The following is a 26947-nucleotide window of genomic DNA, read 5'->3' as shown; positions in this document are numbered from 1 at the left end:
GGCAGAACCTACTATGCACAAGAAAACACGTGACGTGTATATGTACACGTTTATGGTTCCGATTCAAGCCACAAGATGGCAGACCCTCCAACGCGCACGGTCCCTATACTCCCTATATATTTTGTTAATTTAACATATTTTAGCCGTTTTTAGTTTTTAGTATAAAAGTTGAATTTTAGGGCAACTTTTAGTTAATATAAAACGTAATACAAGCGTTTCAAAAAATTGGAAAGAACCCTATTACCACAACATCAAAAATAATTTAGTTAGCATGTAAGAGGCTTCGTCAGGTGGCCGCAGATGCTAATCAGCAACATGCTTCGTCATATTTAAATAATTATTTAAGCTAAATAAAATAACCGTCACGAATCGTACCTGGCCCAAATGTCCCCATCACACTGGCGTTACCACGCTGAATGGCCAATGAGATCTGTTGGACCAGGTACGATCCGGACTTATTTAAATTCAATTTCAGATCGACGCAAAAATTTGATTATGATTTTCAAGTAAAGTTTGCAAAACAGTTTAAACGCTCACCTGTAAAGAAACTTGGTACGTACCTTAGTTTTATTTTTATTTATCCAGGTGCACCTCGGGCTCCGCAACAGCGTGCCGTGCACGATCTGCGGCCGCGTGTTCACCACCAACTCCTGCGTGCGCATACACATCAACACCGTGCACCACGGCCAGCCCGGGCCCAAGCGGAACCGCAAGCGGACAAAATACGGCAAGATACCCGAGTCGCCTGCCAGTCTTATGTAATACCTAATAAACTATTTATAATATTATAATTATAATTTTTGTTTTTGACAACCCTAAAATTATTAGCGTTGGCACAACTTGACGTCCCTTTGCGAGCACAACCACAGATAATTCCTTGAATTTTGACAACCCTAAATAGCCGAAAGGGATAATGCCATACATTAGAAAGGGACAACATGATTCGTCCCTGAATCGCTGTCAAAATTCGATTTTTTTAGGAAGTGTCATTTCTGTACGGTAGAACTATTATTTATTCTGTGGCTAGGATTGAATCTAACTTATGTTTTTCCAAATAATTAGGAAGATGCTTGGATAAATCGGCCAATCAAATAGACATATTAGTATTGAATATTAAAACACACAGGATAAAGGCAACAGGATGGAATCAGATATCCTTAAAATATTTAATTATTTTATTTCTTTATTCAGAAATCAGAAAAACAGAATTTTCTGATTTTTCTGATTTTTTATTTCTTTATTATTCTTAATTCTTGGTAGTAGGAAATTGTAGCTCGTGTAGCTGTATCAAAGGTACGTGAACACCCGGGTCCGTTAATTATTATAAATATAGTGTAGGTACTCGCAGAGCTGCTGGTCCACCCCAGGAGTTAAGACACATCTGTAATCGATGCGGCAAGAAATGCCGATCGGCCATCGGTCTATAGGGACCGTGCGCGTTGGAGGGTCTGCCATCTTGTGGCCTGAATCGGAACCATAAACATGCACATGTACACGTCACGTGTTTTCTTGTGCATAGTAGGTTCTGCCATCTTGAGGGCTACATCGGAACAAAAAACATCACATTTACGCCTCGCGCCAAAAATCTGACGGCTCCTGTGCTGCCTCCTACAGTTCATACACGCTCCCTATACAGTCCTCGCAGTCGATGTAGGCTGTAGACTACTTCCTTATCGTCAGGCGGGCAGTATTTTGTGTTTGCCACCGACGTGGTATAGAAAAAATTGCAGGATGTCTGCAAAATTGCAGGCTACAGTGACTGCTTACCAGCAAGCGGACCGTATGCTTGTTTGCCACTGACGTGGTATAAAAAAGAAAAAATATTTATTCTACGTGATTAAATATTATATGTATTTATAATTCGCCATAGTTTACGAGTGAAGTCGTTGCATAATGATGTTTTCCATCACATACTTTCAGAGTTATTTTAAATGTATTCACAAAAAGTAAAATAGTATCAAATATTGTTAACGATGTGCGGATAATCTGTATTTATTAAAGCCGCCTTTTTCTAATAGGCCAATCAAATTAAATTTTCTATTGGACCAATCAAATTTCATTTGGCCAACTGAAAAAGAGCAAAAATATATGCACACCTCCTGAGATGGAGCAAACTTGGATTACACCATGATTCCACGCATTTAGGACGCGTGGATGCTTAATTCCTCAAAACGCTATTTTGGATATAATTTGATTGGACTATACTGACAAGATCGCTGTGCCAGAGTAGGTAAGTAAAGCCTGACCAGTTATATATGATCACGCGCCATACCTATTGCGGATTTTTTTTTTAATATGGCTAACTGTTGATTGCCAGTGTCATGTCGATTTATTTATGATAACAATAATCGTATTTCGGGGGCGCGAATCCAAATGAGAATGTAGGAACTATAGTAAATTTAGATGTAAAGAAAAATCAAAACATTAGTATATAATATAAGTAGCTAGGAATAATTGAGCCAAATGAAATTAAATCTTTAATTTGTTAAGATTACAGAAAGAAACTAGGGCGACCAAAGTGTCCCTATCCTTAATTTGCAACAACTCCAAAATGTGAGTAGGAAAAGAATTGCGGAATTTCATTGGATTAGATTTTTCATACTAAACTGAACTGTCACCCTATACATGAGAATAACAGTTTTCTCACTCTTCCCAATGATCATATATTATAAATACAGTATTGTAACATATGTGATTTGCTATGCCCTTATCAGGGTCCATGAGACTGATGAGATACTGTAACTTTATTTTATAACGATTGTAAACCATGGTTGCAATAAAGAATATTATATTATATGAAACGGGGTAAATAAAAGATATTTCTGGTCGGGCTTTATAATGTTTACACAGATGGTCACAGATTCTTCACGCCGATTTTTGTTTCAAGGAACCATTCAAAGCGGAAACGGAGCAATTGTATTTCAATAGTTCATGACGTATATATGACTAATCACCGAAAAACAGGCGATGGTACCCATCAGACCTTGACACTCGCGAGGAGACTGTTTCACGTACAACTGTACCCTAGGTATAAGTTTGTTAAAGGCAAATACATATATTAAATCGGATCTCTCACGTATTTTAAGTCGAAGATTACTCGACATTTTATAAATTGTGTATTTAAATTGATTTGATGTTATTAATTTATTAAATAATACATGTAATATTGACGACCATAATATAAATTCGTGTGGATTAGTTTATAATAAGGTGTAGTGCCTTATCAGGGATCGGAACCGGTTTTTTGCAAAAACATCGAAATAACCATATATTTCGGTTTATTTTATACTCAAAATGTAGGACTCAGTTGTGTTTTCAGATAACGACTTCGTATTATTAGATTGCCTAATTAGAAATGAAGTAATTAACAAAGAACGAAAAAATACCGTTTTCGTTCCCATACAAAAAATACCGGTTTCCGATCCCTGTGCCTTATAAAACAAAGTTCCCCGCCGCGTCTATCTGTCTGTGTGTCTGTATGTTCGCTATAAACTCAAAAACTACTGAACGGATTTTCATGCAGTTTTCACCTATTAATAGGGTGATTCTTGAGGAAGGCTTAGGTGTATAATTTGTTAAAGTTTTACCTGAGCGAAGCCGGGACGGGTCGATAGTAATTTATATATATTTATTTATTTATTTTGTGAATAAATATGTTAATCATGTTTCGTTCCGTAACGTGAAGCTTCTTCAACGGGAGTTCGCGCTATTGTTATGGAGCAAAACTTGTCGAGCTATCTTCGACTTAAAATACGTGAGTTTTGATATATTTACCTAATATAATATGACTGTCTTAGAGAAGTTTTGATATGAAATCAAAATAAGACGAGATGAGGAGCGTTATTGTAATATTGGGCACCTTGTGCTTGTACGGAGGCTCTAATGCCACCATTTATGACGAGGAATTGTATAGGAGCGTTCTAGATCCGGAGCTGTGTGACTCCCAGTTAGAAGTTATGGATAAAAATGAATGTAAGTACATACCTACTTAAGTATAGTTATTTGTAATATAAGATATCCGAATAAGCGAAAGGGTTTCAAGGCATGAAGGGCCCTTCACACTCGTGTGCGAATCGAGGCGCGAAGCCGGGTCTAAAAAAATATTTTCAGTGCAAGTTTTACCATAACATTAACTTTTTATGTACAAATACGTTCAAAATTTGAAATAAAAAAATTTTTTTTTTGTCGAAATTTACTGAAACTCATATAACATTTTTTCCTTCTTTTGGCCTCAGAAGTACGTGGTCAAAATCTTGCGGGTTCCTCGTGAGCACCGTGTATATGTAAATGTGCTAGATAATATTTCAAAAATGCAATAGGGTTGTTTCCAATTTTTGAAAAACGCTTGTATTGCGTTCTATATTAACTAAAAAGTTGCCCTAAAATTAAACTTTTATACTAAAAACGGCTTTAAATATGTTAAAATAACAAAATATATTTTACAGATGCTTTCGCGCCCAAAACGCTCTTTGAAAGTTGTGTGACGTCACAGTTTACGGTTTGACACATAACTACATACACATGTAGAAGATACGAACTGTCAACTGACATTTGTCATTTGTTGTTTATCGCCTAACTGTCAACAGTGTCAATCCGAGAGTTGAGACGTCTTCAGAATCTTCAAAGACGTTTCGAGTTTGGTCACGTGACGTGTGCCAAAAGATATTTGAAATTCAATATTTACAAAAATATGGTAATTACAGGTCCCCTAAAAGTAATTTAACATGTTCTTATAATCCAAATGAATTTATTGGGATACAATTCTGCCCTAAGATTTGTAGATAGAAACAACCCTATTATAGGTAATTGGTGTAAACGTTATTAACCTGTTTCAGTCTACGCTTCCAGCTTCCGCGTGCCACAAGGAGTCAACGGTTATTTCGAAGATTACGGAAACTTCTACCAATGCTTGGCTATTAATCAGAAACACCCCGGCATGAACGTCCAGGGCAAATACTGTGTAATCCGCGCTCAAGGCCCCCCAACCTTCAGAATATCGGTGGAGGACGAGGATTCGAGCAACGTAACCAGGACCGACCTGAAGATAAATACAACCGAATCAGCATCAGGGTATGTTGACTTTATTTCATCTAATATAAATAATATTATTTAGAAACCTACTTATTTAGAAAGTATATACTTGAGTACCTTTTTATAGCGTTGAAACACTAGGTCCACGAGGTCCCAACGCACACAAGTTTTTGGCAGAAATGGCGAAGGGTCTGGTTGATGTAACTGGTGACCGAAGAGCTGGCGGCTTCCTAGCACAACGTATCAGTGTTGCGATACAATGAGGAAATGCCGCCAGCATCCTTGGTACTGTAGCCGACGTGTCCGTCCACTACAACATCGTTTAGCATGTAGATATAGAATAGCTTATTAATAATTAGAAATAGAAATAGTTTTATAACTAGAAAATAGAATACGTAAATCCATTTTCGAAGCAACGCAATAAAATAACAGTTAGTTCTCGTAAGCCGAACCCCGTAAGGTTGCACTATGTTATTGTATAACCTGAAACCGTTACGGTCGACTATTGTTCAATGTTCACTCATTAAGTTCCGTAACGTTATTGTATTATATTTGTTTATTAGGGTTCACCTCCGCAGAATTTCGGCAGAGTCAAAGAAGTATTGTCCATTTTATTGTGTGTAATTAAGTGTAGTTTTAGTTGCGTGGGAAACTTTCGGTACCGTTACACCGTTATCAGGAGATAGTAATGTTACCTCAAAAGGACCAAGGATACGGTTATACGCGTCATTCTCTCGCACGCACTCGTTCGGCAAACGTCAACCTCCTGAGTATCGTTACGCTAGTAGAGCAAAATAGTGTTGCCTCTAGTCTAGTTAAGCTTTCACGAATAAAATAATCTTCGACGATCAAGATCTATCTTTAAGGAGTATTTCCCTCGAATACCAAAACACGCATTACCTAAAGTGGTGACCCCGACGTGATAAGAAAAATGAGCCCAAACCCAGACAAAGGCAACGGAGTCAACATGAACAGCGAAAGCAGCAATCAAGTCGTCGATGCAGGCAACAACGCAGCTAACCCGCTCATTCAACAACAGCCTGCACCCGCACCTGCATCGGCCAGCACAGTCAGCGCACCGTTGAAGATACCTGATTTTTGGCGTGACTCGCCGCGCATCTGGTTTGCCAGCTTCGAGCACGCTACGAGGGACTTAAACAGAAGCGACAGTCAGCTTGCGAGCATGGTAATAGCTCAGTTAGACAAGCAAGATGTCCAGCAAATAACAGACATCCTATTCAACCCTCCTAAAACTGAGTACTACAAGGCCGTAAAGGAGCGTCTCATTGCCGTTTACGAAGAGTCTGACAGCCGGCAAGTGAAAAAGCTCCTATCCCAAATGGAGCTCGGCGAGCAAAAGCCCAGTCAGTTGCTAAGGCGAATGCGTGAGCTGGCCAGGAATAAGTTTAATGACAACATGCTAAAAATCATATGGACGAACTCACTGTCACCATATATACGCTCGGTGCTTTGCGTAAGCGAAACCTTCAGTGAGAAGGCAACGCTCGATGAAATGGCGCGACTTGCCGACAAGATGATGGAGGAATCGCCGAACGTACCACAGATTTCAGCGATATCGAGGCCAGTGTCGATTGCGTTATCGCAAGATCAACATCAGCAACCGCCGCTAGCACAGAGTTACGCGGCCACCGACACTCAGTTCATTCTGAGTGAAATCAGAAAACTAAACATTAGAGTCGAGGAGCTAAGCAGATGCCCGCAAGCCAGGCGACGCCAAAGCCGTTCCCACAGTCGACGACGTTCGGATCTCCGTTCACGAAACAACTCGAGGTCCGAGGACAGAAGCAAATCGCCATCGCCATGGTGCTACTACCATCGACGTTTCGGTATGGAAGCAACAAAATGCAGACCGCCGTGTGCTTTCCGACCCGTTACTTTGCCTTCGGAAAACTAAAGAAGACGCTGGCCGCGGCGGAATCCAGCGTACTAGAACATTCACACCGCCTTTTCGTAACCGACAGGAAGACGAAAGTATCGTTCTTGGTAGATACCGGAGCAGACATCAGTGTAATACCAAGAGCGAAAGGCACACCTGAATCACCTCTATCGTTTCAACTATACGCTGCCAACAACACGACTATACCTACGTATGGCGAAAAAACATACGAACCCGACCTTAACCTGCGCCGTCCGTTCAAATGGAAGTTTATTGTTGCCGCCGTGTCAAAACCAATCCTCGGAGCAGATTTTCTGAATCATCACGAGTTAATAGTCGACGTGACGAACCGAAGATTGATCGACGGAAAGACATTGCTCACTACAAACGCACAAATATGTAAAACGAACATACCTACAGTTCGGAGCATCCGCGTAGGACAAACCTATCACGACATACTCGCTGAGTTCCCTGGAATTACAAGACTTACATCAATGAAACTCAGTCCGAAGCACACAGTCGAGCATGTCATTGAAACAATTGGTCAACCTGTTCACTGCCGAGCGAGACCAATCGCACCTCATCGCTACGAACAGGTCAAAAAAGAATTTCAAAACATGATAGAACAAGGCTTATGTCGTCCTAGTAAGAGCCAATGGTCCTCACCGTTGCACGTAGTGCCTAAGAAAAATGGAGATCTACGTGTATGTGGTGACTACCGAAGACTCAACGCCATGACGGTACCCGATCGCTACCCTATACCACGCATACGCGACTTTACGTATCAACTCGCCGGGAAAACAATTTTTTCTACGATCGACCTCAATCGTGCCTACCAGCAACTTCCGATCAGCGAGCGAGATATTGAAAAATCGGCGATCATTACGCCGTTTGGATTGTTTGAATTCCCGCGTATGTGCCCAGGCTTAAGGAACTGCGGTCAAACATTTCAAAGGTTCATACACGAAGTACTCAGAGGGCTGGATTACGTTTTCCCGTTCGTCGACGACCTACTAGTAGCTTCAACCACCGAGGACGAACACCGAGCACATTTACGCGTTATCTTACAACGTCTCGATGAATACGGAATCACAATAAACCCCGCAAAATGTGTTTTCGGTCAACCTACGGTGAAGTTTCTCGGCTACGAAGTGAACAAAGATGGTATCCAACCACCGAAAGAAAAAGTACAAGCAATCGCCGATTACCCAAAACCTAAAACAATCGAAGAATTACGACGTTTTCTTGGTATGATAAACTTTTATCGAGAAAATATCAAAGACGCCGCAATAATTCAATCTCCACTCTGCAAGTATCTACACAACGCGAAGAAAAGAGACAAGTCGCAAATCGAATGGACTGAAGAAGCTACGCAAGCCTACGAAGCGTGTAAAACGAGCATACAAAACGCCGCCCTACTCGCACACCCTCAGCACGAAGCTCAACTCGCGATATTTTGTGACGCCTCAAACACTGCGGCTGGCGCTGTTTTACAACAGTTCACCAACAAACAATGGCAGCCACTCGGATATTTCTCGCGCAAGTTCACAGAAGCTCAAAAAAAATACAGCACGTTCGATCGAGAACTCCTGTCAATATATTTATCGTTAAAACATTTTAGAAAAATGTTTGAAGGAAGACCGCTAACAATATTCACAGACCACAAGCCGCTCACATTCGCATTTACGAAATCATCAAACGACGGCGAATCACCGCGACGCACTCGACACCTACTTTTCATAAGCGAATTCACGACCGATATTCGCTATGTAAGTGGGAAGGAAAACGCTGTAGCGGACGCACTTTCGCGCATCGACGCGATTACCTGCCCAACGCCGATCGACTTCAAAGAGTTAGCCACAGCGCAAGAAAGGGATAGCAAGATTCAATGCCTGCAGCAACAAGAAAATATATCACTGAAAAAAATCAAGATTCCCGGAACTGACTTTAACATATACTGCGAAACTACTACAGGCAACAATCGTCCGTACCTACCTGCGGATTACCGACGCACTGTATTTGACTACATGCACAACATTAGTCATCCTGGCACTCGCACCACGCGCAAGATGATTGCAAGCAAATACTTCTGGCCTTCAATGAATAAGGACATCGGAACATGGGCAAAAGCATGCATCGCATGCCAACGAACAAAGATACAGCAACATACTACAAGTACTTTATCAACGTTCCAACCTACAGCCCGTTTCGAACACGTACATTGTGACATCATCGGTCCAATGCCAACAACGTCCGACGGTTACCGTTACTGCCTAACAATCATTGACCGCGCAACTCGATGGCCCGAAGCGATCCCGCTAAAAGAAGTCGCCGCTGAAGAAGTCGCCAAGGCTGTCTACGAAGGATGGATGTCAAGATTCGGATGCCCAGCTACAATAACAACGGATCAAGGTCGACAGTTCGAAAGTCGAATATTTGCGCACCTAACACAGCTGCTTGGTATCGCAAAAACGCGCACAACGCCGTACCATCCGATATGCAACGGTGTCCTTGAACGATGGCATCGAACGATTAAGACAGCACTAAAAGCTAGACTCTTATCCGCTAAAAGTTGGATTAACGAGCTACCTACAGTGCTTCTAGGTGTCCGTGCGGCGCTCCGCGCCGACAAAAACGTAAGTGCAGCGCAACTTACATACGGATGCAACATTCGTCTACCCGGGGAATTTCTAACAAACGCAACAAGCAACGACGTCATAATGGACAGCTCCTACGTCGAACAACTGAGAGAAACCATCCGACAACTGAAACCAGTACCGAGTCAACCGCATAGCAACAAAAGATCTATCTTCATTCACCGCGATCTAACTACGTGCGATTACGTGTTTATTCGAGTCGACGCAGTTAGAAAGCCACTGCAGGCGCCATACGACGGTCCCTACAAAGTACTGAATCGAACCGACAAGGTTTTCACTATTCAGTTACCTACACGCGAAGCAAAAATTTCAATCGATCGTCTTAAGCCTGCATACACCATAACAGAAAATGCAGAGCCCAATTCGGTGCAGAGACAAGGACCTGTGATCACCTACACACCAAGTCCAGCGACGACGCTTTTATCGCCGCCGTCCACACAATCGCCGCCGACACTGACACCGACGCCGCCGACGCTGACACCGACGCCGCCGACGCCGATGCTGCCGACACCGACACCACCGGTGACTGCTGCCTGTGCAAGGAGAGGCCCTGCAACATCTTCTACAAATAAGAACTCAGTATTGATTCCCACGGATTCACGACAATCACGGATGACCCGCAGCGGACGCATCGTTCGTCTACCCGTACGCTTCGCTGAGGAGGGAGCCATGTAGCCGACGTGTCCGTCCACTACAACATCGTTTAGCATGTAGATATAGAATAGCTTATTAATAATTAGAAATAGAAATAGTTTTATAACTAGAAAATAGAATACGTAAATCCATTTTCGAAGCAACGCAATAAAATAACAGTTAGTTCTCGTAAGCCGAACCCCGTAAGGTTGCACTATGTTATTGTATAACCTGAAACCGTTACGGTCGACTATTGTTCAATGTTCACTCATTAAGTTCCGTAACGTTATTGTATTATATTTGTTTATTAGGGTTCACCTCCGCAGAATTTCGGCAGAGTCAAAGAAGTATTGTCCATTTTATTGTGTGTAATTAAGTGTAGTTTTAGTTGCGTGGGAAACTTTCGGTACCGTTACACCGTTATCAGGAGATAGTAATGTTACCTCAAAAGGACCAAGGATACGGTTATACGCGTCATTCTCTCGCACGCACTCGTTCGGCAAACGTCAACCTCCTGAGTATCGTTACGCTAGTAGAGCAAAATAGTGTTGCCTCTAGTCTAGTTAAGCTTTCACGAATAAAATAATCTTCGACGATCAAGATCTATCTTTAAGGAGTATTTCCCTCGAATACCAAAACACGCATTACCTAAAGTACAATGAAAAGGGCCTGTAACATCAAAATCAATATTTTTATAATGATTTTTATATAACACTCAAATACTCTAAATTCAACATTTAATATATAACATACATATTAACGTATATCGATCATAGTATATTCTATCTTTTAGTATAATGATTATAAAATATACTGGCGTATGATATACTAAATAGGTTATAACTGCTCCCCTATACAAAACAAGCTGTTGCCAGAAAAGTAGGTTAGGTTAGGTTAGAACTGCAACCTCTACAGAAAACAAACTGCTGCCAGAAAAGTAGGTTAGGTTAGATTAGAACTGCGACCCCTACAGAAAACAAACTGCTGCCAGAAAATAATTATAGTTATCATTGATAAAAAATAATAAACAATTTCAGGCGGTTATTCTACACGAGCATTATGCTTTCTTGGGTTAGATGTATTGAGACTATTGAGTAATATACTCGTACATTATAAATCTGAGATATTATGAACGTTATACATAATAATCGTTATACACAATGATATTATGCTTAAATAACGTTATACTTAACAAAAATAGATATTTTGATGTTATATCTAACGTTCGTTAATACACCTTGAACGGTACACAAAACACGCTTATAGAATATGAGCGTATATGTATAATATGAATATTATAGTAAGTATAAGTTCTTATGCCTTATATTACTTACCCATCGCGAACATATATACAGACAGATGCAATGGGGGCCGTGGGACTTTGTTTTATACGTTGCTTCATGTATACATACACACAAGCTCTGTATGATGTGTACTGAATTAAGTTACCTAATAACAATAGTTTTCTAAAAAAAAACATAAGTTTTCGTAACTCAGGGGAAGCTTTTTTTTGAGGGGATTTTGTAGGACAAATTATTTATATTTTATAGAAATCTTATCATTTTCTTTCTCGCGTTGTCCCGGCGTTTTGTCACGGCTTAAGGGATGGGAGCCTTGGGTCCGTTTGGCATCTAATCCCAAGAATTGGCATAGATACTAGTTTTACGAAAGCGACTGCCATCTGACCTTGAACTTGGTCTCACTGGGATTAGTCCGGTTTCCTCACCGAAAAGCGACTGGTAAATATCAAAATGATATTTCGTACATAAGTTCCAAAAACCTTATTGGTACGAGCCGAGGTACTGAACATACGACCTCCAGATTTCAAGTCGCACGCTCTTACTGCTAAGCCGCTAGGTATCAAAATCTTTTTGAAATGAGTAATGGACAATAAAATAATGGACCCCTTTATCACTTGCATGCAGAACGAAGTCGCAGCGTGTGGCAGTGTCGCTGCGGCTGGGGGTGTGCGTGCCGCGGGCGTGCGCTGCGCACGCGCTGCTGCCAGCGCGCTTCAACTACTCGCTGGAGTTCTGCCGCCTGCCCGCCGACAAGCCCTACGCCGCCGTCGACTACGTCGCTTTGTGAGAACTTACTATACTTACAGTCAGCCAACATACATATTATATGTATGTATTATTAATGTTTAATTATCAAATCGACCAATTTGATCAGAAAAGAAATTGGCGTCAATATTTGAGGGCTCTAAATGGAAAAAATGCCCCCAAACGCGAATACGCGCAAATTGGCGTTTACACCTGATTTGATCAGACAATTTAATTAGATTGGCAAAAAATTGTTGCCGTCTGGACTGCCCTTTGAAGTGCAAAATATCAGTAATAACATTCTCCAAAAAAAATTCAAAAACGAAATATCAAAGCGTATATTTTAGATTTAAGTATGGTATTAGCCCTCCGGCCGCATGGTCCAACAGTCTTGCTGACGTCGACGTGTCGGAGCACAAGAACTCTTCGATTATAAAGATTTTTAATTCCACTTATTTCTACCATTCAGAAGAGTTCAGTATTCAGTAATTTTTAATCTATTTTTTTCAGATTTATTTTGTTACTGCTTGGACTACTGACAGTCGTCAGCACAACATATGAACTGCATCATATGTATATACTGAAAAAAGGTAATAATGTACAACGTACCTAGTACAATTTAAGTATTTTTCTAAGCGCCATAACTGCCATTAGTGTTTTGCGCTGCACACGTCTATGCTACACATGGAGCATAAGGACCCTATCGGCAGGAAAAGTCACAAATACTCGCCACTACACTACACGACACTACACTTACTAACGTAGTCTGATCTGGACAAACCTTAAGGCCCAGTTATAAATACTATAGGGCCTGGAGCCTACGGCGGCCAAGACTCCAAATCTGCCACTGCGTAATAAGTCCGTGTGTCGATCATCAATACTCATAATTGAGGAACACTGTGCAAGTCACCAGCCTGTTAAATTGTTTAACCGCTTTAAGTTTAGGGGTATGTCAAAATTACTATGTTGGCAGAACCAGAGCGGCGTGACGAGTGGTTGTGCACGTTCTCGCTGCACCGCAACACGCGGCTTCTGACGGCCGCGCCCGGCGGCCTGCCGTGCCTGCACGGCATCCGCGCTCTCTCCGTGCTGTGGATCATCATGCTACACTCCTCGCTCCAGCTTCGACTACATTCTGTTAACGAAAAGGATATAAACGAAAGTGTATGTCCTTACCTTTTTACTTATGTTGTATTTCTAAGTCAGTCGTAAAATGCATTCAAGGGTCAGACCAAGCTAACTTGGCAGCGATTTTGGTAGACGGTGCAAGTGTTAAGTATGTCATAATTTCATAGACGTTTGACGTTTAAAATAGCACTTGTACCGTCTGGGGTATCAAAATCGCTGACAGCTTAGCTTGATCTAACTCTAAACTCCTGCGTCGTACTTCGTCGTCGTACCAAGCGACTTCGACTTAGGCCAAAATTTTTATTTATAAGTTGTTAATTTAAGTGTTTTTATTATGTTTTACATACTTGTTTTTTGTTGTGTCAATAATATATTAGGTAATACTTTTGTAAACAAAATGGAATTTATGACCTATCTTTTGAATCTGCGTCACTACTTGCCACCAGACAAACGACCTCTTCCCCAACTCTCATGCCCTGGTAATTTTAGGCTGAGATATCGTTAGTATTTCGCCAGTATATCGATGTCGTCAGTTACTAGTATGTCGTCAGTCGCCACTATGTCTCTTTTAGGTCGCTGGTCACCGGTACGTCTCAATTATCTCACTAGTATGTCGCAGGTCGTCAGTGTGACGCTATTAGGTCGCCTGTCGCTGGTTTGTCGCAAGTCGTCAGTAGGTTACTATGTCACTTGTAAAGGCTGCGTTTCCACCAAAGATGTGCGAGGATGCGTAGCGAGGGATGTGTTTGTTAAGGACCAATTGAATCACTTCATTTGTTTTCCTTGTTGAGCGTGTAGTGATCTAGTGATTGCTTATATTCATATTTCTGTGAGTGATTGTATTGGTTCTTAACAAACATGGCTTTCAATCTTCAATCATCGGATTGGCGGTGTCTCTGGCTCGGGGTGAATTACTGGTAAGTAAAGTTTCTCTACTATTCATTCTATATGTTGCTGGGAGCATATCCTAGTCGATTTAAGCTTGAAAATTTAGTCTATGTTTAACTATACGGGGACAATATCGTCGTAACAATAAACTATAATGGAGATTCTTTTCTTCCAGTATGTGTTTAAGTATTTCACTGTGAAGTTTTCTACATCGTGTTTATGTGTTCAGCTTTGCGGTGACAATATCGACACAAAGCTTGGTTTTAGAATTGTACCTTTGTTTGTTTACCGATTTTGGGCGAAGGGTTTCCTTATCGTAAAACTAAACATAGGGTAACTTTTTATGGGGTTATTTTGCTATTTTTAAGGAACAAGAAGCCCGTTTGACATTCGACAAAAGAATTTTCAACAATGATTTTGAGGACCCTCCTGAGGACTCTCACTCTCTCTTCGGTTAAAGTTGACATCAGCATCTTCTAGCTGCCTGAGTTTTTTTCGAACTGCTTAGGTAAGTAAGTAGTTCTCCGAGACTACGGAGACAACCATCACCGTCACAGAAACGTCGAAGGAAATTTTAAAATTTCATTATAGCCGACTAATGCCCGTTTTATTAAATAATAATCTTTACCATCACCATCTTCATCTTCGAATTATATTGCCCGGGATATGGACCGTGATTACCTTTTGTGTTGTTGCCTTTTGTGTTCCTGCCGTTAACATTCACTAATACAAATTTTTCAATCGTGAAGATGGGTTTAAACTATCAAATATCTGGAATCCTGTGATTTGTTTGTGTAAAAAACCATTGATATCCGAATCAAACACGCGTAGTGACGCTGTGAATGTAGTGTCCTTGGATAGACCAACAAGTGTGACGCCACCAGTGGCAACGTTGAAAGCGAACGCAGTCGACGCACACGAATGAGGGTCGACTGAGCGCGGTTTACACAACTTTGACACCCACCCGCTATCAAAGAACATATAATCATGCCCGCTATCTTCAGCTACCCGTGAACAAGATGCATGTAACTGCGTCGACATATCGGGAACTTGAAAACAATACACTAGGTTAACCACGGTCCATATCCCGGTCAATATAGTCTAGTGTAACTACCTAGCCGTGAATCGTTCAAAACTATTAATTAACCTTCCTCTTGTTTGACAGGTAAGTAGTGGGCAGAGGTATTTTGTTGCGACGGCGGGGCACCTCGCTGTAGACTCCTTCTTTGTGCTGAGTGGACTGCTACTGGTCTACACCACTGCCGGCAAAACAGAGACATGTGAGTACTAACACATCCTTTGACCACCAAAGACGTCAACTGACGCACGCGGCTACAGCTCATAATCAAACGTGCATTCCAACAGGTTTAGCGATGACGCACCGGCACCGCGCACAATAGGCATGGCGTTCAAAAGTGACATTCGGACCTCAACTCGTATCAGAGGATGTAAAAACGCTCTTGGGAAAATTCCACACTAGCGTCTCCCGAGCGTCGGCGTCTAGTAAACTTTGTGGCTGCTGCTCGAGGGCAATGTCGGCGCAACAGCGCAGCGACACCATTTACTTACTAGACCCTGACGCTCAAAAGACGTTAAGGGGGTTTCTCTTTAATGCTAATGCCGTGACCCATTTCAGTGTCGCTGAGCAACCTGCCCCGGTTCTACCTGATCCGCTACGTGCGTTTGTTCCCGTTGCTGGCGGCGGCCGTGCTGCTGCGGGCCGCCGAGCCACGCGTTTACGACGGGCCCACGGCGGTGGACTACGCTCAAGAGGTCTGTAACGACATCAATCATGTGACATTTAGAGAGACCCTCCACTAGCATCTCTTGAGCGTCGGCGTCTAGTCAACTCTGTGGCTGCTGCTCGACGTAACGTTGGCGCAACTGCGCAGCGACGTCATTTTCAGACGATGACACTAGAAGCCGACGCTCAAAAGACGTAGACGCTAGTGTGGGATGGCCATTAAGGAAAAAAAATTAAGTATATGTGATATTCCCCGATATAAGGTAGCTGAAATTTATACCGATTTGCGTGTCAACGCTTGAATATCCTATTTACCTTTTATGTTTTTGACGTGTTTAGTGAAAGATATTGTAAATTTTGTTTTCGTCCTATATTAACTATAAAACTCCCGTGAGACTCGAACATATTACAATTATTTTAAACGTAAGACGCTCGACTAGTTTCGATCCATTTTCGAGGATCCTCTTCACGGAGCAACGACTCGCCTTCACTGGTCCGGGCGCGCCGTGTGAAGGCGAGTCGTTAATAATACGTGAGTGACCTGTTTAAAATATAAATATTAAAAGGTAATTATATATTACTATGAGAATTAAAATCGGAATTACGAGTATTTAACAATTTACAGGTTAAACTCAGTAATTTATTAATGATATTTTATTAAGTACAGTAATTGTAACAAAGTCATTCGTAAAGCCACAGTGAAAGATATGCGATTCTATTGACGACCGGTTTGGCCTAGTGGGTAGTGACCCTGCCTACGAAGCTGATGGTCCGGGTTCAAATCCTGGTAAGGGCATTTATTCGTGTGATGAGCATGGATATTTGTTCCTGAGTCATGGGTGTTTTCTATGTATTTAAGTATTTATAAATATTTATATATTATATATATCGTTGTCTAAGTACCCTCAACACAAGCCTTATTGAGCTTACTGTGGGACTTAGTCAATTTGTGTAATAATGTCGTATAATATTTATTTATTTATCTAGTTTAGTTAATGAAGTTCAAATAACACCATTAAAGTCCACGTGTATAGAAAAAGTTTTAAGGTGGATCACAATTTTTTTTTTATTTACATAAAATCATTAATAACTTGACCTTACTTATATTGTTATCATCAAATTGTCATCAATTACTCTAGAAAACTTTATTCCGAAGCAGGGGACACGAGTTCACGAACTTAGGAGCTGATTTTTATCACGAAATGGGAGCCAAATACGAGGTTCATGAATATATTCATATAAAAATAAGTTTTTACTAAAACTCTATCAGTTTATACGTTAATTTACTACCAAATAATTATTATAACTTACTCAAAAGCTTTCAAGGTATTATCATGCTTAGTTATATTTAAAAAAAAATACGAAATCTCAAGAGCCTTAACAGCCAAGAGCCGAAACACCTTTACCTTAGACATTGATATAAAGTTGATGTGGTGCATTTATCCTGACCAAGCGACCTCAATAATATATAGGGACCGTGCGCATTGGAGGGTCTGCCAAATTGTGGCCTGAATCGGAACCATAAACATGTACATTTAGACGTCACGTGTTTTCTTGTGCATAGTAGGTTCTGCCATCTTGTGGGCTACATCGGAACAATAAACATCACATTTACGCCTCGCGCCAAAAATCTGACGGCTCCTGTGCTGCCTCCTACAGTTCATGCACGCTCCCTATTGTTCTATAATATTTATTTTATGAAGGAATGTTATTTGCAGTCTGTTCGTTGCCGCAAGTACTGGTGGAGCGCTCTGCTGCATGTGCAGAACATTGTCAACCCGAGCGAATTGGTAAAGTACTATTCATTATAATGTTAGAATGCCGCAGCTGTTTGGTTAAATAACCCAGCTTATTGGCTTAATATAATAGAAAGTGATCCCTAAACACATGGTTGTTCATCGTCGAATCGTGGGCATCCTATTCGATGCCTAGGCGATAGTTAATGGAACTATGTAGAATCTCTCAACGTTTAACAATCTGGCGTATTGAAAGGCAACCCTTTGAAAATAAGCGACCACCTCCGCCAAGTGAATCATATTTAAAACCTAACTTAACCTAAACTCGGAACCTAACAAGGGAAGTATTTGATGTAGAAACTTTAAAAATCTGTCCATTTTTTTAATAAATAATTTCCATTCAAAATAGATGTCTCTGTCTGTCTCTTATCTGCATAACAAAATGTGATAAGAAGCTATACGTCACTTTGTATACAAGCAGACTAACTATTCGAAATAATTGTCCGGAAATCGGAGGATTTTCACTGACACACTCAGCGGAGTTCTGTTGTTCTCCAGGAATTGGTGGATGTTGCCAATCTTGACGATCCACTGAAACAGAAGGTGGGAATCAGCATCTAGATCTAACTAGAAGTTGATTAGATGATTAGTCATCCAGGTACTTACACCAAGAATACTCCGACCGGTTCTGACGGGGCGGTATATACCTCCCTCTAGGGCAGGACGTTCAGCATCCACTGGATGTCGTCGGTGTCGAAATTCCAGAGGACTACTATCAGAGGGTCCAAGAACGGGAAGGCCAATTGTTTCTCCTGTGACCATTGGACGAGGAATGAACGGCAGATTCCATTCCATTGAGGTCCGCGCCCCAAAGCACCAGAAGCTTCATCTTCTCCACAGCGTCTCGTGGTTCCAAAGCAACAATATGGACACATTGTTGCTTTTTTTTTACTGAAGCAGTGTCTGTTTTCATCATTTATTCCGTTGTGAAGAAACATAATACGGTCTGCGCCTCCAGTACGACACAAATTTATGCGCCAGATTTCTTCCTTCTTCGTTTCTGGACCCGCTCATGATTGTGCCTCGTTGGTACATTGCAAGTTTATGGTTCAAACGCTGTGACACGACTGAATCATTAGTTCCGTAGCACGTAAAGTACGGGCGGATCATGATAACAGATTCATTAAAATGTCACGGGTTATCACTAAAATTGACTTGATATATGTAATACTCACCACACGCCTTCTTTTATTTATCAGTGTCTCTCTATCACTCTTCCATATTAGTGCGACAGTGACAGTTGCGTTTCGATCGCTACGGAGCGTAAGCGATTTGCATGTTGGCAACGCGGCCAGGTCATTTTCAGGGACGATGGCAAGAGGTTGTCCTTAGTTCCTGGGAACTTAGGACGGATGTTAGTGTGGGATGCTACCCGGGTGGACCCCACCTCCAACGGACTAATGTAAAAGCGGGCGGAGCAGCGGAAAGCGCCGAAATTTTGAAACGTTATAAATATAAGAGCCTCGGTACCGGTAAGAGTACCATTTTGTACAGTCAGCGTCAAATACTTTATAGCAACCAAAGTAGCCAAATAGTTCGGTACACCATATATTTAGTATGGTGTACCGAACTATTTGGCCACTTTGACTGCTACAAAATATTTGACGCTGACTGTACCATTTGGCGTTGGAACTCTAGGTCCATGGGGTCCCAGCGCGCGCAAGTTTTTTGCAGAATTCGGGTCGGGGATCTAGTTAACGTAACTCGTGACCGAAGAGCTAGCGGTATTCTCGCACAACGTATCAGATTGCGATACAAGGAGGAAATGCCGCCAGCATCCTTGATACAATGCTTCAAGGGCCTATTTTATATTTAAGCTAGTTATAATAATCCTCAGTATACTTATATCCATTATGTAAATTGTTATTATAAAATGCCTATGACTGATAATAATGTAATGAGTGTTGTGGGCAGTGCATGGGTCACAGCTGGTACCTGTCGGTGGACATGCAACTGTACGTGGTGTCGGCGCTGCTGCTGTGCGCGGCGGGCGCGGCGCGCGCCGACATGCGGGTGCGCCGACGCGTCTGGACCGCGCTCGGCGCCACCGTGCTGGCCGCCCTGGCCGCCACGCTAGCCTTCTGTTTCTATTACAACTTTTCTAGCTCGATAACGGATTCACCGCGCAACTGGAGGTAATCAAATCTTTAATTTCACGACGAGTCTTTTGAACGACGGCGTCTAATCAGCGCTATGGAATTAAATGGAATGTTATGGAATTGGCTTCACTGGGCAGTTAGCGCTAACGTTGCGTCGAGCAGCAGCTATAGAGTTGACTAGACACCGACGCTCGTGAGACGCTAGTGTGGGGTGGTTCTTAGCCTAGTCGATAATGACCCTACCTATGAAGCAGAAGGTCCCGGGTTCAAATCCCGGCAATTCGAAACCACCAGAGATGTGCGTAGATGCGTAGCGTGTGTTAAATTAAATGCAATGTGTTTATTAGGAACCAATAGAATATTGTCCATTAGAGCTGCGCTGAGCGAGGTAAATAAAATGAAGTGATATTGGTTCATAATCACCCATACCTCGCTTCACTCTCATCCTCGTACATCTCTGCTGGAAACGCAACCTAAGGGCATTTATTTGTGTGTTCATCAGCATCACACAAATATAGATATTTGTTCCTGAGCTTTTCGTCGAGTATCTTCGGCAAATGAAATGTAAAGTGTTTTAACTCGGGTAAAATACATGACTACCTACATATACCAACCATCAAAGAGGAAATAAATAGCTTCTCAAAGAAATATAAGGAAAGGCTCACAAACCATGAGAACGAACTTGCCAGAGACCTATTAAACGACAACAGTAACATCACAAGACTCAAAAGGTGGCAGATCTTGGAACTAGACCAGAGAAAATAATCCACCCCCTGTTTTCACATAATAAAGGAATGGTGGTTAATGGACCACCACCTGGAAAAAGACATTTTTTAGATACATAGATACAATCTGATTATGGCTAAGAAAGCCGATGGCAGATGAGAGTAAAAACAAAAAAAAAAACTCGGGTAAAAAGCGATCATATATCATGGTCTAAATATTGGCGAACTATTGGCGATTTCACTCAGTTCGAGCGCCTAAATCAAGAATAGGCCTTTCATCTCTTAGTTAACAATCTACTATTGTTACTATACCCCTGTTATTTTTTATCAATAAAATATATATATACGTCTGGAAACAATAATACAATCTTTCAAATGAAAGGACAACACCGGATAAGTGTGAGTCGGATTGGCCACCGAGGGTTCCGTACATTAACTTATTTATTATTACTCTTTTACTGATTAATAGTAATTAGATTTTTCTGTAGTCTAAGACGATATTACTTGCCAAATTTCATATTTCTACGTCAACGAGAAGTACCCTATAAATTTGGATTCCCTTGCGAGTGTCGAAATATACGTTTTTTGCGGCATAAACGGCCGTATATTTAAGTAGTTCGTATTCGTAGGCCGTAGTTTCGTAGGTTTAAGGGAATGTAGACCTGAGTACACGATTTTGATTTTAACTCGATACCTCCCCTCGCGTTCCCGAGATAAAGGATCTTGACAGACAGACGGAAGGACAACCAATGAATAAATTCCCTAGAATTATCTAGAATTGTGTCAAATTCTTGTTTTTTCTTTGGAATTTTATGACCTAGATGCAAGAGCCAAATCTCATAAAACTAGACACTGGGAAAACCTATGCTGGTGCCATCTATGCAAATTTTTGAAAGTTGCCAACCCCATTGTGAAATAGAGAGAACTATTTCTTTTTTACCCGATTATGAATAGTGAACGACCATTTCTCCATACAAACGTAGTCCCCATTTTCCTCCCTGGATATTGACTCTATTTAAAATACTTTTTCATTCTTTATTGTATTTTAGCCATATATTATTATGAGAGTACGAGAGTGAAAAAAAATCCATACATTTTTTTAAAAGCTAACTCATATATAAATACAAAACAAAAATTACATTTCTCTATCTGAAGGTTGTCTGGAAGAGATCGCTGTTTAGCGATAAGTCCGCCTGTTGTTACCTACATATTTATACCTTTACATACTTTGTACTTTTTTTTTTTTTTTGTAGTGTGCAATAAAGCATTTTATTATTATTATTACATAACATTTAGGGCATGGCACCTTGTGGCGAGCCGTTGGGTTGTGGAGAAGGGATTACACGTACCCGAGTGCTGATTGGAATGGTATTGATATATCACTAATTGTTAAATGTTTGGTTAAATATTACAATGTCCGTGTTACAACAGCGCTATATGCAGCATTTAATTATTTTATTTATGAAAAAAGCTTCCTTTGAAGTCTTCAAGCAACACTAGGAAGGGAGACGGCATTCATACTTTTTCCTCTCTGCCGAAGCATAGGTACAACTGTACCTAAGGCGGTGCATGTTGTGACTCGTAGGTACACAAAAAGAGATCGAGGTGTGCAAGATTTGTCTTAGACGTGTGTCATTTTCTATGTATTTGTGTCGTCATTACAGATTGGATTTTGTATGTAGTGAGTGAGAAGTGCGATTGTGTGCACGTTTCCGCCCGCAAAAAATGGCAGAATGATTTGTTCTGTTCTGACGTGTCGGAAGCCGGTGTTGCTCGAAGTTTGAAGTACTTATAGCCTTAGCCATAACCCAAAGTTAACGGAAGTCAATGAAACACACCGCCCGAGAGGAAAATGAGGACTACGTTTGTACGGAGAAGCTGTCGTCCCCGTTCCTCTTAAGGATCTTGTTTTTGTCCCTGTTATTTACAGCTTGGAGTCAACAACTGTCTACTGGACGTGGTATTACTATAACCCTATAGTGCGCTCCCCTCCCTTCTTCATCGGGATGCTGCTCGGGTACAGCCTTTACATCCTCAAGAAGGAAAAACTTCATTTACCGAAGGTAATCATTGTAAAAATATTTTCATCATACTTGCTAGTAAAGGTGTTTTTACACATAGGCGATGCGGTCTGTAAATCCTAAATTTCGACCTAGGACTGTAATGTACGTCTGAAATTAGCAGAAGCTTTTTTTCCCTCACAAGCGTGATAAAAGACATTGTATGTGCCACGGGCGGAATTAAAAACTTGTATTAATTAAGCTCCTCGCCTTCGACTTCGATCTTCAATTCACAGTCGTTCGTAATAAACTCTTGTTTACCGCATTTAATACACAATGCACTATTAAATAGGGCTAGCGGACTTACATGTTTTACTAGTTATTAAGTTTTAATTATTAGAGTCTGTTCGGAAAGAGAAGAGTCGTGGAATGTATGCGGCCCAATACATTCCATGACTCTTCTCTTTCCGAAAAAAATACGAGAACGTTTATGCGTTTATTGTCCTTAAACTACGTCCAAAAGAGAGGTATGGGCATTGTGAATGTCATCTCGCTTTGTGTGGTGGCACAGCCAGTGGATGTCATTCCAGATCTAGAGCAGAGCCCAACTGGAGAAGTACCTCCACCTTACAGAAAACAGCCAAATAACACTCTAGACCCTACTCATAGTGTTGTGTTCCTGCCGGTGAGTAAGGTTGCCAGAGCTCAATGAGGGGGGGCGGGTTTAGGGTCGGCAACGCGCATGTAACTCCTCTGGAGTTGCAGGCGTACATAGGCTACGGAGGCTGCTTACCATCAGGCGGGCCGTATGCTTGTTTGCCACCGACGTAGTATTAAAAAAAAAAGTATGAAATATATAGATTTCATACTTTGCATAAACGTTCTCGTATTTTTAAGCATTTGTAAGTGTTATTACTGGTCAATCAAAAAATATCACACGTAATTTTTCAGTGGAGCATCTGGCTATGCTACACTGGGGCATTAATGTTGTCCTTGCTGGTGATGTTGGCTGAGCACCCGGGCACGCGCGCGTTCTTCCACGAGCACCAGGCGGCTCTGAACGCCAAGCTGGCCCTGTACCGGTCCTGCTGGGCGCTGGCGCTCAGCTGGCTCATCTTCGCATGCACTCTGGGCTATGGAGGTATCGCTGCTAATTTTGACATAAGATTCAGAAGCCTCTCGGGTCCTCATGTCGATTTTCAACACGCTCGGATCAAAAACAAATAAAACCTGGCGGCATTTTTTTTACGTTTTGAACTACAGGTTAATATTGTTGGGCCTCTGTGGTCCTCTATATTGATTTCATACGAATACTACGAAACTGCGAATTATAGTATTTCTAACTCGATAGGTTTTTCAAACAAGGTAGGGTGACAGGTGTCATCTCCATATTATAAAAGCGTGAAATGTCGAAAAATTGTATTTATGGAAGGTAGAGGCAAGGAACAAAATTTCCATATACCAATAAGTGTCCGACAAAAAAGCATAAATAGGTGGCGCTACAATACCTAGAATACTTGAGAAAAAAATCTCATAGACAGCGCACTTCACTCCATCAACAACGCCTATGTTCTTAGCTACTTTAGCGCTACTCTGGAGAGATTTGGAATTATTATTTATAGCTGACAGCTGGACTGTTTTGCAACAATTCTGCCTAAGGAGTTTCTGTTCCTTGCCTCTACCTTCCATAATTGTATTGAAATGACATCTGTCAGCGTGTCCATCGAGTTTGGAAAATAATATAACTGATTTGTTTTTTCTAGGTCCCGTGAACTGGTTCCTGTCGCTGGGGCTGTGGCGGTACGTGGCGCGCGCCTCGTACGCGATGTACTTGTACGGCAACATCATCATACAGGAGGAGCCGGACGCCACCGGCGGCGTCAACTACTTTGACATGCGCACACTGGTTAGTTTTCTAGTTAAAAAAGGTGGACGAAACCTTCTTTAACTTTTTCGCCGCCACATCAATGAAGTATTTATTCCACAATCCATAAATAATTCAATAACCCGTATAAGTTATACACCGCATCCGAGGAGGTATTTTACGGGCACGTCAGTTAGTAACTTTTGCAAATACGGAAGGTGGAGGTAAGGAAATAAATCTCCATGTACCAAAAAGTGCCATCAAAAAACCTTAAATAGGTGGCGCTACAATACCTAGAATACTTGAACAAAAAAATCAAATCATAGACAGCGCACTTCACTTCGTCAATAACGCCTAGGTTCTTAGCTACTCTAGCGCTACTCTGGAGAGATTTGGAACTATTATTTATAGCCGACAGCTGGGCACTTTTGCAACAGTTCTACCATAAGAGATGTCACTCCTCTTAATTCCACACTTCATATTTGCAAATAAATCAATACTATGGAGTGTGGAATTAAAAGGAGTGAAATCTATTATGGTAGAACTGTTGCAAAAGTGTCCAGCTCTCAGTTATATAATAATAGTTCTAAATCTTTCCAGAGTAGCGCTAGAGTAGCTAAGAACCTAGGCGTTATTGACGGAGTGAAGTGCGCTGTCTATGATTTGGTTTTTTTCTTCAAGTATTCTAGGTATTGTAGCGCCACCTATTTAAAGTTTTTTGATGACACTTTTTGGTAAATTCATTTTCGAGTTGTCAGAATAAGGTATTTGTATCTATTTTGTACCTACTTAATATTTGTAACCTAGTATTTAATCATAATGACGCATGATTTTAATTTGTGTCCCCCACATTTTTTTTCATTCGGGGCGATTATTTCCGAAAATATTCACTTTATCAAAAAAAACACTTTATAAGAAGATCCTTAATCGTTGTAAAAGACCTATCCAACGATACCCCACACCATTGGGTTGAAGCAAAAAAATAAAATAAAATATCATGTATGGCAGGTACTAAAATATTTTTTTTTTTGTTTTTCTTTAACTTTCTGTCGCCATGCATGATTTATGTCATGCCAAATTGCAGCTTTTTAGCACTAACGATCACGGAGCAAAGCCGCGGACGGACGGACATTGCGGATCTAAAATATAAGGGTACTTGACTACGGAACCCTAAAAACGCTCTAACATTTTCTAATATCAATTTATTTATTTAGCTATGGAGGTTCTTCGCCAACGCGGTGGTCGCGGTGGCGCTGTCGGCGGCGCTCATCGTGCTGGTCGAGGCGCCGATGTACACGTTCCTAGCGCCGCTCCTGAAGCCCCGCACTACCCACAAGTCATAACAATTTGATTTATATTCAATAAATAAATCAAATAACAAAAATAATAACACCTATTTCAATTTGGACCCGGGTACGTCCTTAAACTACGTCCAAAAGAGATCTACGTCATCTCGCTTAGTGTGGTAGGGCACAGCACAGCGGATGTTATTCCAGATCTAGAGCAGAGCCCAACTGGGGAAGTACCTCCACCTAACAGAAAACCGCAGCCAAATAACACTAGACCCTACTCATAGTGTTGTGTTCCTGCCGGTAAGTAAGGTTGCCAGAGCTCAACGAGGGGGAGGAGGGGTTTAGGGTCGGCAACGCGCATGTAACTCCTCTGGAGTTGCAGGCGTACATAGGCTACGGAAACTGCTTACCATCAGGCAGCGCCGTATGCTTGTTTGCCACCGACGTAACATAAAAAAAAATACTTTGCAAAGTTTCAAAATGACAAAATGTATCTAAGGTTTGGTAAGGTGTTTTGTTTGTAGCCACTGCTGAGGGGCTACCGCGAACCACGTTCGACGTGTTGCCTCCTTGTCACACTTACGTACGAATTTACGAGGGCGACAGAGAGGCAACACGTCGAACGTGGTTCGCGGTAGGCCCTCTGTTGTTGCCAAGCTAACCAACGGATAATAGATAACTAACGTTCACAGGGCTTCATCATAAATCTATTTTAACCACCATTTTTCGTGGTGAAAAAGGGACTTTGATGTATTTAAATTATTGATAGATGCTCCCGTTTGGCTGTGAGCACTGAACATCGGGCTTATCAGACTTTGGAGCCGCAGACAAGCGCAGCTGTGACGATGGGGATAACAGGTCTATACGTGACCTCATTTTACGTCCGTGAGAGAACCCAGGTGTTACATTTCAAACCCAGTGGTAGTATGTTTCGAATAACGGTAATCAAACAAATATTTTAGCAGTTCCATTTTCGCTTGTCTAAATAAATGAATTAAACGTTTATTTGTTAAATTTCAACTGTCTAACTATCGCGGTTCATGAGATACAGCCTAGTGACAGACGGACAGACAGACGAACGGACAGCAGAGTCTTAGTAATAAGATCCCGTTTTACCTTTTGGGTACTGAACTCTAAAAATGAGAATA

At 41.3% G+C, this 26947-nt stretch overlaps 1 protein-coding gene across 3 annotated transcripts; it reads left to right on the top strand.

The window, feature by feature from the left end:
• The first annotated feature begins 15249 nt into the window (after positions 1-15249).
• On the top strand, positions 15250-26163 carry LOC133532577 (O-acyltransferase like protein-like). Of its 3 annotated transcripts, XM_061871322.1 has the most exons (8): positions 15250-15559; positions 15916-16052; positions 17742-17813; positions 19734-19954; positions 22574-22706; positions 23595-23784; positions 24407-24549; positions 25722-26163. In XM_061871322.1, the coding sequence occupies exons 4-8, from the start codon at positions 19737-19739 to the stop codon at positions 25848-25850; spliced, it is 813 nt and encodes a 270-aa protein (XP_061727306.1). In that variant the 5' UTR covers positions 15250-15559; positions 15916-16052; positions 17742-17813; positions 19734-19736; the 3' UTR covers positions 25851-26163. The 3 variants fall into 3 exon arrangements, with proteins under 3 accessions (XP_061727306.1, XP_061727307.1, XP_061727304.1); XM_061871323.1 differs by lacking the exon at positions 15916-16052 and having other exon boundaries at positions 25722-25943; XM_061871320.1 differs by lacking the exons at positions 15250-15559; positions 15916-16052 and having other exon boundaries at positions 17415-17813; positions 25722-25943.
• Positions 26164-26947: the final 784 nt, after the last annotated feature.

This window comes from Cydia pomonella, chromosome 27 (assembly GCF_033807575.1).
Source record: "Cydia pomonella isolate Wapato2018A chromosome 27, ilCydPomo1, whole genome shotgun sequence".
NCBI classification, from domain to species: domain Eukaryota; kingdom Metazoa; phylum Arthropoda; class Insecta; order Lepidoptera; family Tortricidae; genus Cydia; species Cydia pomonella.
Note: the sequence above shows the minus strand (reverse complement) of the source record. Positions and strands in the feature narration are given on the sequence as shown.